General features: G+C 35.7%; 1 protein-coding gene across 1 annotated transcript in view; it reads left to right on the top strand.

Annotated features, from left to right (window-relative positions):
* Positions 1–12,201, top strand: part of tmem63c (transmembrane protein 63C) — a 44,470-nt gene extending 32,269 nt beyond the window's left edge. Inside the window, exons 16-23 of the mRNA XM_059520765.1 lie at positions 1,686–1,772; positions 2,477–2,542; positions 2,640–2,802; positions 4,140–4,245; positions 4,923–5,090; positions 7,209–7,324; positions 10,831–10,905; positions 11,134–12,201. Of these exons, the coding sequence (XP_059376748.1) occupies positions 1,686–1,772; positions 2,477–2,542; positions 2,640–2,802; positions 4,140–4,245; positions 4,923–5,090; positions 7,209–7,324; positions 10,831–10,905; positions 11,134–11,358 (1,006 nt within the window). The 3' untranslated portion in view covers positions 11,359–12,201. The remainder of the gene's footprint in view (positions 1–1,685; positions 1,773–2,476; positions 2,543–2,639; positions 2,803–4,139; positions 4,246–4,922; positions 5,091–7,208; positions 7,325–10,830; positions 10,906–11,133) is intronic.
* The last annotated feature ends 1,680 nt before the right edge of the window (positions 12,202–13,881 follow it).

Here is a 13,881-nt window from a genome sequence, read left to right as displayed (position 1 = left end):
TGGTAGAGCATTGCTTTATCAAGCGCAAGGTTGGGGGTTCGTTTCCCCGGGAACACATGATAGGTAAAAGTTGATAGCCTGAATGCACTGTAAGTTGCTTTGGATAAAAGCGTCTGCTAAATGCATTCATTGAATTGAATTGAATTGAATTTAATTTAATTAGATGACTTATTCTCACAAATGCTGTATTTATTTGATAAAAAATAAGTAAAAATTGAAATATTTTAAAATATTATTAATAATATATTTTAAAATGTAATTTATTCCTGTGATGGCAGAGCTGAATTTTTAAGCATCATCACTTCAGTCTTCAGTGTCACATGATCCTTTCAGAACTCATATGTAGATTTGATGCTGAAGAAACATTTATTATTATTTTTATTATCTGCAAACACTTGTGCTGACAAATACTTTTTAATGCTTATTATTTTTGTTGTACTTTTTTTTAGGATTTATTTATTTTTAGAACTTTCAAATCAATTTATTTTAAATATTTAATATAGTTCTTTAAAAAAGTTGTAACATTTAAATTTACATAAAATTGTGTTCCGAAGACGAACGGAGCTTTTACAGGTTTGGAACGACATGGGGGAAAGTGATTTATGACAAAATGTTCATTTTTGGGTGAACTCACCCTTTAAAGACAGTACAAATACTACAATAATGCATGAAAACCTTTTAGGTTAACAAAAATTTTATTATTTATATTAAAATAGTCAGAATGTGATTTTCTTGCATTCTGGTAATGAGAATTTAGGGGAAGGTGTTGCTTGATTCACAACTTTGAATATTGCATAATACACACATAAATAATAAACATAAAAAATTCATGAAGCATTGTCAGCCTAAGTTATTTTTCCCCTTCCAAATATATTTCGGAAGACATTCCTCACACATACACATTTATCAGCACAAATGGGATTGTTCATTAAAACAATTTTGCATTGATTTGCATTGCATGGAAAAATAAAATAAATAAATAAACAACAACACCAAGAAATATGTCAAAAAAAGTTGAACAATAAGTTATACAACACATACATGAAAAATTGCATCAAAATGATGCTGTCCCAATAAGCAGTATAAGTTTGTGCTATTGGTAATTGTATTTGCAATGCAGCTTAAATCTATTGCATAAACATGTTCATATCAGCGCACAAACATATTGCATAACTGCAGAACAAGCCCCAACCCAGTCTCCCACCCACCCATGCACAACACGTTTACATGCTGTCCCTCTCTCTTGCTCTCTCCGCTTGCCTCTCCAGGCTTGTTGTCATAGTGATCACAACAAGGGAATAATCATATGCAGACTGGCGGCGTCTTTCACAGAGTCACATTATAGTTCATGTTCAACTGCAGAACCTGCAGCACTTGAGTATCTGTTGTATTTCCACTGATGATTCATATACACAAGTCAACATAAAATCTCATTTTAATATTTACTTAATACATTTACATTTTTTTAAACATGAAATATGTCACTTGAGGCAAGAGTTGTGTTGACTTTAACCGCAAACAGTCTGTCGAATAGAAGAACTGGTGTGAAAATGGAAGAGAAAGGAAAAATGCATTATGTAAAAAATCTGAAAATGTGTTTATTTATTATTTTTTCATATATTTATTCTTTTTTTTAGGTGCAGGTGAAATCAGTTGAATTTTCTTATTATGTGTGTCTCTTTCAGGTCCGGTGAGAATCAGGTCACCATGCACAAATGCTTTTTTCTGCTTGTCTTCATGGTGATCATTCTACCATCACTGGGTCTCTCCAGGTAAACATCCTATAATCTGAAATACAGTAATTATAGGCTATAATAGCATGTCAATAAAAGCACAGCTAGCTAAAATATACCTTTTTGGTAATGTACTGTTTTGCGAAACATGTAATTTTGTCTCAGAATAACATTTTTCCTTTATATACAGTACTGTATGTGGGTCAATAATAAACAATGATGTCCCAGTTATGCCAACATTTCTTTCTTTCCTTTTTTAAAGTTCAGTCTATTTTCTTTTTTACAATCTCCAGACAGTTACACCACCTAAACATGTTGAATTTGATTGAACTCAAAGACTGAAACATGTTTATAATAGAATATTCATTTTTTTATGAACTTCATTTTAAAATAGTTTTTTTTAATTTATAGCAAGCATATGTTGTAACTCACACAACATAAAACAATAGATAAAGGCTATCAGAAAGTATCCAAACACTTGGGTGGCAAGAAACATTAGACTATCATATTCATAGTTAATGTGATAACCTGGTGCTTACTCTGCTGAAGGTAATGTGTGGACTGGGGGGGGGGGGGTGACTTCATCCACCCCTATAAATCACCTTAAAACAAATAAGTAAAATGAATGGCTAATATATTGCCATTAATAAAGTTTAAGCGTCCAAATACTTTTGTAAGCCACTGTTTATATACAGTATAATGTACATTATTACACATTATATATCTTCTTGTCTGCTCCCCAGCCTGGATTTGTTCTTCAGGTGGCTCTTTGACATCCACTTTCTGGATGAAACAGATGTAAAGTTTCAGTAAGTTGCCTAAATCTACAGATGCTGCTTAATTGAATCAGAACTGCAAGATTCACAATTTGCTGAGACCTATGTCCACTTTGTTTTATCCCCTCAGATGTGTGTTTTTGCCTGATAATGGAGCTTTTTTTGTGAACTACGTGATCACGTCCAGTCTGATCGGAACGGCTATGGAGCTCCTGCGTATTCCTGCTCTTCTGGTGTACTCTCTGCGCCTTTGCTTTGCCAAATCTAAAGCTGAACGCATACATGTTAAAAGAGTGAGTCCATACAGTGTGTGAAGTCTCTTATAGCTGAAGGATTCGTTTATTTGATCGTTTTTATCTTATCAAGTATAGTAAAAACAGTCAATTACTACAATTTAAAATAATCGTTATATATTTAATGTTTATATTGTTATTTATGTCTGTGATAACACAACTGAATTTTCAGCATCATTACTGTCATCTTTAGTGTCACATGAACCTTCAAAAAAAGTGATATGATAATTTGCTTCTAAAGAAATATTTTATATTATAAAGGCTGCTTAATATTGTTTGATATATATAAAATTCAAAACAACAAATGTGAAACAATGTAAAGATATTGACTGTCACTTTTGATCAATTGAATGCAACCTTGCTGAATAAAAGTATTAGTTTATTTAAAAATATAAATAAATGTAAGCATCTCTGTATGTAGTATGTATATGTAAAATTAAACTTAAAAGTAAGTAAAATAATAATCAATATATAGTAGTACTGTGAAACAATTCATCTAGATTAATCGCATCCAAAATAAAGGTTTTGTTCACATAATATATGTGACCCTGGACCACTAAACCAGTCTTAAATGTAAAATTAAATTTTCTTAAAATTTTTCGAAATTGAGATTTATACATTATCTGAAAGCTGAATAAATAAGCTTTCCTTAGATGTATGGTTTGTTAGGATATGACAATTGGCTGAGATACAACTATTTGAAAATCTGGAATCTGAGGGTGCAAAGAAAATGTAAATAATGTAAAATAAATGTAAATCACATTTAAAGTTGTCCAAATGAATTGAACCCCTGTGACTTAAAGACTCACAAATGTGTGTATACTGTGTATATTTATTATGTATATATAAACACACACACATACAGTATATTACGGTGTTTTGTAAATATTTCTGTTTTTCCATGCATATATTTTTATTCATATAATTGATATTTTATAGAAATATTTTAAATGTATAACCTTAACATATATATATTTTTTAATATATACATGCATGTGCGTGTATTTATACATAATAAATATGCACAGTTCACACACACTTATATTATGTAAACAAAAACTTTTATTTTGGATGCGATTAATCGTGATTAATCGTTTGACAGCACTAATATATAGTAATTGTCTAGAACCCCTCCTCCCAAAAAGCATTATTCTGTAGTAATAGTTCTTTATTAACATTCTTATTCACGTTCATGTCGTTCCAAATGCACACACTATTAAACTAAAGAAGAACATTTGAAGTATCTTCACACAGCTCTTTTCCATCCAACTACTGTTCATAGCACCAGAAATAAGAGTAAATCCACTAACAACCTGTTTCTCCATTCTCATCCTCAGAGTCAGGCCTACGAGTTTCAGTTTGGTCTTGAATATGCCTGGACCATGTGCATATTTTCAGTCAGTATGACCTACAGCATCACCTGCCCCATCATTGTTCCCTTTGGTGAGTCTGCGTAATTTTAACAATAAACAGACTTTTCTTTGAGTACTTCTTTTCCGCTCCCTAATTTTTTCTTTCCTCCCAATTTGCACTCAAATCCATTTGTCTGTCGTCTCCACTGCACCACTTGTGTCGTGTTTTTTTTTTCCTCTCATTTTCTCTGTTCCTTTTTACCCACAGCTCTCTTTTTTCTTTCCCGTCAGTCTTGATTTCTATCTCCGTGCCTGTTCTAATACCTCGTTCCCATCCTCAGTCAGTGTGTGGGCGTCTGAGCCGTATCTCCAACAGCATCTCAGTATCACGGTGTGACATGGCCGCTAGGTGCGAACCCACTGTAGTCTTCCAGACGCTCCGACCCGTCTAGCCGAGATCCAGACGCCCACTCCACGCCTGTTCTGTCACCAATACACACCATGACTGTTTATTTACTATAGACTGACATCCATCATCATGATTTTTCACTTAGTTCTGAATTCATTTGGCAACTTGCACTCACGTGTAGTCTAGGTAAACAGGTAAATATATAAATATTATACCTCTGCAGTAGCATACAAGGTCAGGAAAACTTCATACAAAATGACTTTACCTGCAAAGCATTGCTGCTGGGCCATCTGAAAAGCACTTTTAAAAATGACACTGTTATTTAGAAAGATCAAAGTTCATCTCTGTTCATTTCGCAGGGTTGCTGTACCTTGTACTGAAGCACATGGTAGATCGCTATAATATCTACTATGCCTATCTACCCACAAAGCTCAGCCAGCGGATCCATTCGGCCGCCATCAGTCAAGTGGTGGTGGCACCCATTCTCTGCATGTTCTGGCTGCTGTTCTTCTCTGTGCTCAGACTGGGTAGGTTCACATAGAAATGTCATGCCTAATATAATTAGACTGCTAGGATTGCCCCTAAGAAGAGAATAATGATTTATTCACATTAATGTCATTCTAAACACTGTTGTTATTTTTTTTTCTGTGGTGCACTAAAGAAGAATGTTTTAAGAATATTCACACTGCTCTTTTCCATTAAACAGCTCTTCATAGGGACTGTCAGGCACAAGAACTGGCATTAAATACACTACCTATCTATTTTTCCATTCTCTGTCTTACGAGTTTCAGTTTGGTCTTGAGTATGTCTGGCTGGAAATATGTTATTTTCTCAAAAATTCTGAAAACACCAGTTTGTACATGCATTAAATATTTTTCTTTGTTAAAAATATGACCAGACCATATAAAATTTAAAAAAAACAAAAAAACAATGCTGCACTTGGGCGATACCTTTTCAAAAGATACACCTTTGTATCTAAAGGGTACCTATTGAAAAGTTATGGCCCCAGTGACATCTTTTGTACCTTTTTTTCTGAGAATGTGCCAAATAAATCCAAGGCTTTCCTCTCAGATTAATTAAAAACATTACTAGAATCACTGCATAGCCTATGGATGAAAACCAAACGTGACCCTGGACCACAAAACCAGTCTAAAAGGGATACTCCGTCCCAAAATGAAAATTTAGTCATTAATCACTTACCCACATTTCGTTCCAAACATGTCAAAGCTTTCCTCATCTTCAGAAAACAGTTTAAGATATTTTGGATAAAACCAAGTAGGCTTGAGACTGTCCCATAGACTGCCAAATAAATAACAGTGTCAAGGTCCAGAAAAGTATGAAAAGCATCGTCAGAATAGTTCATCTGCCATCAGTGGTTCAACCGTAATGCTATGAAGAGACGACAATACTTTTTGTACACAAAGAAAACTAAAATAACGACTTTATTCAACAATTCCTCTCCTCTGTGTCTCTCCAAATAAGTGTAGCAACATTTTGGCAAATCTTAGCTGTACGCAGATGGCGTACGCTCTTCAGTATCAGCCAGCTACAAGGATACGTTTTTTTACAGGTATTTACTTAAACCACTTAGGTTTGAAAGCAAACAATGCATCGGCGCAGCGCAGAGCATACGCCATCTGCTTACAGCTCAGATTTGTCAAAATGGAGCTATAAACATTTTTGGGGGGAGTAACCCTTTAAGTGTAAATTTTTCAAATTGAGATGTATACATCATCTGAAAGCTGAATGAATAGGCTTTCCATTGATTTATAGTTTATTAGGATCGGACAATATTTGGCTGAGATACAACTATTTGAAAATCTGGAATCTGAGGGTCCACTAAAATCTAAATATTAAGAAAATCACCTTTGAAGAGATGAAATTCTTAGCAACTCATATTACTAATCAAAAATTAAGCATCGATATATTTACAGTAGGAAATTACAAAATATCTTCATGGAACATGATCTTTACTTAATATCCTAATGATTTTTGGCATAAAAGAACAGTGTTTTTTTTTTTGGCTATTGCTAAAAATATAGCCCAGTGACTTAAGACTGGTTTTGTGGTCCAGGCTCACAAATGCTCTAATGCCGACATTTGAATGTGTTCACGTTTTACTGTAGAATACATGTTCACTTGGAGTCAAGAAGTCACTCCAAGACCCAGACCAGACCCCTTAAGACCCCAGCTTGGAACAAGACTAGACCACTCCAGGCCTAGATCCAGACCAATATCTAGACACCAATGCTCAGATTCAGACTGACCTTTTACAATGAACTAGAAAGGAGAAAATGTGGAAATTATTACAGCATAAATTCTAAATGCTAAGCCACTTTGACAGTTGCTAATTAGAGTCAAAAAATCCTTGCAAAATCTCTGTAATGGTAAAGATACTTTGTTGGTAATTTCTTTTTTTTTTTTGGAAATTGCAGTACTGTACAATACTGTGGTCTTGTCTAAGTACATATAAAAAAATAAATTTCCAAAACCAGACCCAAACCAAGAGACTAGTAATGAGACCCAGACCCAGTCCGAGGCCATGTTTATGTGGTCTTGAGAGATCTTAAGACCAAGACCACAAGATCAGGTCTCCTATTCTGTCCCACATAAAAACAAAACCTCATGGTTTATCTCTTGTGCAGGTCCAGTGCAGCCCATCAGTCTGTTCACTTTCATAACTCTCTTGTGCTGTATTGCCTTCTCCTGCTTTGGCTTCTGTCTGAAAAAACTACGACCCGACAGATCAACAAGCTATCAGGTCAGCGATTAAACCTTGATCTTGATGCATTGTTGCATTGTGACATTATTGTTATGACAGTTTAACATGTTTTCATTTTCAGAAATTAACAAGGACATGGGGGCATATTACATTTATATTATATAATTAGATATGATGAGCTGTTATATTGTTGTTTTATTGATTCTATACAAAAGTTAAACAAATTTTAGACACAATATTGAGGATATTGTCTGTTTTTGCTTTATTCCATGAAAATTGCCACAACATTAACATTGTGTTTAGGATTTTAACAGGGTGATCCGGACTTCTACGTGAAGCGGAGCCCGCTTATTAAAGGCCGTGTTGCAGGGTTAATTTTTTAACGAATTTGTGCAATTTGCTTGTTGGTAATAAACATTTAAACTGTTATCCATTGTAGTTTATGTTGTTGGGTATCACAAAACGGAATATAATACGAAAAAGTAGGTACTATCTTACAGCGGTCTCCTTTCCCCCACAATGCATTGCATCTCGTCACGTTGGGGAGAGAATTTACCAAAGCCCGCCTTGAGAGCATTGAGAGTGACTAGAGAGAGACGAGTAGTAGACGAGAGTATTCAGATAGCGCAGATTATAGATAAATAGATAAATACATAGATATATATACATAGATATAGACTAGATATATAGATAGATAGACAGACAGACAGAGAGATATCGACCAACAGCGACCCAAACGCACTCACTTCCCTACAGCACAAGCTTTTCAGCGCAGTTTCCATGGGACGGCACCGCCCACACAAGCACCTGCCAAACACAGCGACACACACGCGGCTACGTTTACAACAACATTTTCACCGGAGGAAGAGATAAACGCTTAGAAACGTACATATAGCTAGCATGATGCTTTCTATTTCTAGATGAGAAAGACAAAGTTTACCAGTTTTACGACACTATGACAAAGGTTACCGGTACTTATCTGAACTAACGTCATGATCACTGCCACTAGAAGAAAACGATGATTTTTCACTCAGTGCTATTCAATGACAGTAAAAAATATAAAAAATATATGTGTCGTTATTGTGCACTGCTGCTCGTAGACTAGCTCCAGCGCTCATTGCTGCGATGCTAAACGATAGCAACTCACCAGGACACTTCACCAACTCTCCACTCATTCTCCTCGGACCATGCATTTAATAAGCTTAGACGGACATCAGTTCTTGGCAATTCCTCATTTGCCCTCTCACGTCTGGCAGGTTTGAAATTACACAGCTGCAGGTCATCATACATGTTGGCTCTTGCCACCTCTTCCTCATCCCAGTCAGTCGCTATAACGTTAGTTCTGAGTTTTTGAGCTCGTCATCACTATTTCATACCACAACTAACGACTTTGTACCGTTCCAGGCAAGTTACGCCAAACTTTCTGAGCGCAAGGAATTGTAACTAGATTATTTATTTTATTGCAACGTTACATTGACCTAAAATCGTTTATTCAACGTGTGCCACTTGCATAAACACTGCATCCGTAGGCAGTATTATCCGTAGGGGCTGTCATCGTTGTTTCGCCTGCTGTGTGACCTCGGAACTCGGAGTACATCCATCTAGTACGAGACACGAGTTCACGGGTGGGAAGTCACGAGTTTGATTGCCGTTCCAGTGCACTTTCATGGGTTTAAGGTTGGAAAAACACGGGTTACAGGTTGCCTGGAACGCGGCATCATACTAGGCTGAGGCTACCTTTCCTCGACTTCTCCCCAACGTGACGTCATCACAGAGTTGCGTAAAAAAACGTTAATACCAAAAACTTAAAAAATAGGTCTTTAAGACCATTTTTGAGACATTTTAAAAATGATATACATATCTTGAGTGATTTATGTACCCATTAATCGCAAGTTGTGGTTAACCTGCAACATGGCCTTTAAATGGCTACTTGCAACATAAGTAAATAATTAGATGCGAAATATTGATTTGAGTTGAAATATTTGAACGCAAAGTTTTTGTGAAGACAGCAGTTGCGAGCAAGGCAAGGCAAGGCAAGGCAAGTTTATTTATATAGCACATTTCGTACACAATGGTAATTCAAAGTGCTTTACATAAAAGAAAGTAAAATAATAATGAAGAAAAATAATAACAAGAATAAAACAAGCAATTTTAAAACTTTTAAAATTATTAAAACTGTACTTATTTAAAATGAATTTAAAACAGTTAGAAAATGATTTTACATAAAATTAAATTTAAAAAACAGTGAAAATATATATTGCAATCAGTTCGGACATTGCACAGTGCTCATTCAATAAATGCACAGCTAAACAGATGAGTTTTAAATCTAGATTTAAATGTGACCAGTTTTAGCACATCTGATCTCTTCTGGAAGCTGATTCCAGCTGTGGGAGGCATAGTAACTGAAGGCGGATTCTCCTTGTTTTGTGTGAACCCTTGGTATTTCTAACTGACTCGATCCTAATGATCTGAGTGCTCTGTTAGGCTTATATTCAGTGAGCATATCTGCAATATATTCAACATCTAAAATAATATCATTTCAGTGTTATCAAGGTTGCATTGTTGACAAATGCATCTAGTTCTCATAAACCTTTCTGTTTTTAAAATGTAACTTTGTTAATGTATGTACTCATTTGGGGGTATTCGAGAATGAAACAAATAACAATAAGCCAATTGCAAATAACAGTGACACTGCATTCAAGGTATTTATCTTTATCTTTTTTAGCTCATTTGCTCCCTGGGAAATTCGCAAGCGGCAAATTCAAACTAAACGGACATTTAAGGGAAACGGTGCAGTCAAACCACGTATTACATGACATTTCACCACAAAATAATTAAGGTAATAAAATAATTAAGATGAAAATGTTTTAAAACCTTACCAGTTTGTTAGTTCTCTTATAATCCATTACAGCATACAAAACAATCGTAGCAGCAGCAGCTGGGTTTGTATGAACCGAGAGCGAGTCTGCCATACCAGGATGACATAATTAAATAATTGTACACCATTTTGTTTCAAGTTTTAATATTTAGCTAAACAAACACAAAGCTTCCAACAAGAAAAAAAATAGTTCAAGCAAGAGCACAGCGCCGACTGCTGTTACCCAGATGAGCCTGTGTTATTAGCTTTTACAGGTTGTTTTCCAGGGATAACATGCCTTGGAATGTCGCGACTGACCAATCAGAATCAAGTATTCCACAGAGCCGTGCAATAACAGCTATTAGCATCCGGTGATTCCCAGGGAGCACATGAGCTAAAAAAGATAAAGATAAATACCTTGAATGCAGTGTCACTGTTATTTGCAATTGGCTTATTGTTATTTGTTTCATTCTTGAATACCCCCAAATGAGTACATACATTAACAAAGTTACATTTTAAAAACAGGAAAGTTTATGAGAACTAGATGCATTTGTCAACAGTGCAGCCTTGATAACACTGAAATGATATTATTTTAGATGGGCTTTGAAAATAATTTAATTGAGATTTAATTGTTGGAAAATAATATCTTCAGGCAGTTAAAACTGATTGCTGTTTTGTTTTGTTGCAGATGTCCGATCAGACGACAGAAGGAGGCTTCACTGATGCGGAAAGAAGCACCGTTTCCACCACAGTCACAGCTAATGTACTGTACCTGCTCATCCTGTCACAGCTCATTTCATTCATCACACTCTCATTTCAAATCCTCTTTATGAAATTAATTTGTCTCTCTGCTCTCATCTCCTCTAAGGCTTCCACTCACAGTGTCAAAGGCACTTCACATGTAGCATGTTGCATAATCAAAAAAAGAAGCTTTTAAGATAATGACACTCTTGTTGTCCACCTACTCACCTCTCGTTCTTTCCTTCCTCAGCTTTTTATAGCCTCCGTCTTGCTGGAGCCAGAGCTGGGCCTGACTCCCATGCCCTCTCCAGCCCACCAGAGCTACGGCACCATGGGGAACAGCCAGAGCTCAGTACGTGACCCCGAAGGGGTGGAGGAGAAGGACCTGGAGGAAACTTTGGAGACTGAACTCAAGGAAGAGCCAGATCCCAGCTGCCCGAGCCCTGTCATGGACAGTCCTGTGGGTTTCCAGTGACCAACCTGTCCCCATTTCCCACACGCTAACGCTCAAGCCCCATGCTTCATCTTAGCTAGTGGCTGATAAAGAGGCACTATGCTGCAAAATGTTTCCTCTACAACCTCCATTTATGAGTAAAAGACAACAAATTGCGGACATCCATGCAGACTGCTTCAAAAAGCTTGTTGGGAATTCACTGACATGGAGGACTTTGATGAGCTTTCAAAGAAGTATCTGAAGTGGATAAAAGCCAAGATCTGTCAAAGAAAGAGGCCAGCCACTTCTCTTGCTCGGACTATGCTTTCTACTTTCTTCTGTATTTTTCTTTTCTCTCTAATGATGTTAATGGGTGTCTGGTGGTTTGGTTGACTGAGGCTTGGTACATTGTATTTCAACAGAAAATGCATAGTCACATTGTATAGCTCCAAAAAGTTGAGACATCCCAATCTTATTTGCTCATTATTAATCATTTTGCTGATGTTGCAGTTTGTGCTTATTACTGTTATTTTTATTCAGTACTTGTATTTTAGCAATGTTACGTAATTGTGCAACATTATGCTGAGAGTGCATTGTTTTCATGTGTTTACTATTATTAGATTATTATTACTGTCATTAACACCCTCAACATCTATTGCAGTGTGCATCAGAGTCAATCACTCCCAGGTATTGTTTGTTTTGCAGTGACAATAGCAGTTGTGTTGTGCATACTGCAGTCAATTGGCACTACAGTAGATTTCAAAGTCAATAAGGCACTCATTCCATAATTTGTTTGTTTTTTCCTTTCCTGTGAAGTTCAGTCAGTTGTTTGGTCTGTGGTAGAGATGTGAGGACATTCATATGTGAGGACTAATATACAGTCTAATTTAGCAGACTTCACGTAATGAACTGAAAAAATAAAATATCTGCAAAAACAATCAGTTTGTTGGAAAAAAAACAAAAAAAAAACAGAAATGCTAAAGGAATGATCAAAAAGCCTTAAGCTTTGTTGGCATAAATTTAACTCGCTCAGTTTCTACAGTAACGCACTTACAATATGGTCTATGGAGCATTACAGAAAGATTAAAGCTCGAAAAACCATTTATATTAATGCTCCAGGCAAGTAAATAGCCACTGACTTCTACAAATAAGCATTGTCTTTTTTGGCCAACAAATTATGTAATTCCTACAGTATATGTTCAGAATCACTTAAGTCATTGAGTTCATACCTACCTACTTCAGGATTTAATACCAGTTATTATAAACTATGAGTTATATAAACTATGATTTGTTTTAATATTCGTATTTAGTCAAATTTGTTTCAGTTGTATGTTACTATTTGTGCCATAAATGCATGAAATATTAGCACGCTTTCTAAGGATTGTTGTTGCGCATTTTAGTCACCAGCTCTTTATATTAATATAAAAGTGTTTTATTTTAACTTTAATTCATTTTAGGTTTACATCATCCAAAAGAGTAAAAATTAAGATCTAAAGTTGATCAGACTAAGGTAGGCTAAGCGGTTTTTCATGATAACATTTACATTTTGTGGTTTTAGAATTGAAACATCATGTATTTTATTATCTATTCTGGTCCAATTGACTAATGCCATTGACTTTTATTGTATGTTTATTACTTTTTACAAACTAAGGGATGAGTTGAAGTTGCTGATGGAGCTTGGTAATGAAATTAGAACATTCCTTTAGAAATCATTAAATTCATGAAATATGTTTGTAAAATGAATTACAGGAAGTCTTATGACAAACTGAAAATGGCAAGTCATTGGCTGATTCCAGTCTCCAACTGCGTGTTGTTTAACTCTGTTACATGCTCAAACCAGCCTGCAGCTGTCTTTAGATCCGTTAAGTGTTGCTCTGGCTGCTGTAACACTTTAATTTTCTTAGTAAATTTTGTATTCTTGGTCTTTGCTGCTAGTGGTTCTAGGACTGGAAGGGAAGGGGTGGGTGGAGGGTTTTCTTGCCAAACTGAATGTAAATGAGTTGTGATTTGTACCGTGCTCTCTTGCTGTGCCTTGAAGAAACAGATTTTAAGAAGTAAACAGAAAAAAAAGTTATGTCTGACAATCCAGCATGAACTGCAATATGCTGCATGGACTACAGAGCAAGATAAAACAAAGAAGCTAAATTCTAAAGCGCATTCCACCAATGAATCAAGCAGGTGAGAGATTCCTTAGTTTTAAACTGACTTAGCCTCAAAACATACTCTGTGCAAGTAAGTAAATGATTCTTGCTAAGTTGTTGATTTTGATTTCTGAAATGTGTCGGACCACTATTTATAAAAATGCTAAAATCTGCATTGCATGTTGACTTCTACAGTCATTTTTAGTCTTTCAGGTCAACCACTGTCATGGCGAAGCAGCAGTTTGAGCAAGTTAATTCCTAGCACACTAAACATATTCAACAAGGCAAATGCATTAACCAAATATTTGTGTCTGCATACTTATGGAAAAGTGTTTCTTGCTATACAGTTCAACAGTAAACAATTGCATTCCAATCGCTTCGAATTCACACTAATTATCATTGGCTTCACAGTATCTATATACAC

Source organism: Carassius carassius, chromosome 32, assembly GCF_963082965.1.
Source record: "Carassius carassius chromosome 32, fCarCar2.1, whole genome shotgun sequence".
In the NCBI taxonomy this organism is placed as follows: Eukaryota; Metazoa; Chordata; class Actinopteri; order Cypriniformes; family Cyprinidae; genus Carassius; species Carassius carassius.
This window is presented reverse-complemented; position numbering and strand designations above follow the sequence as displayed.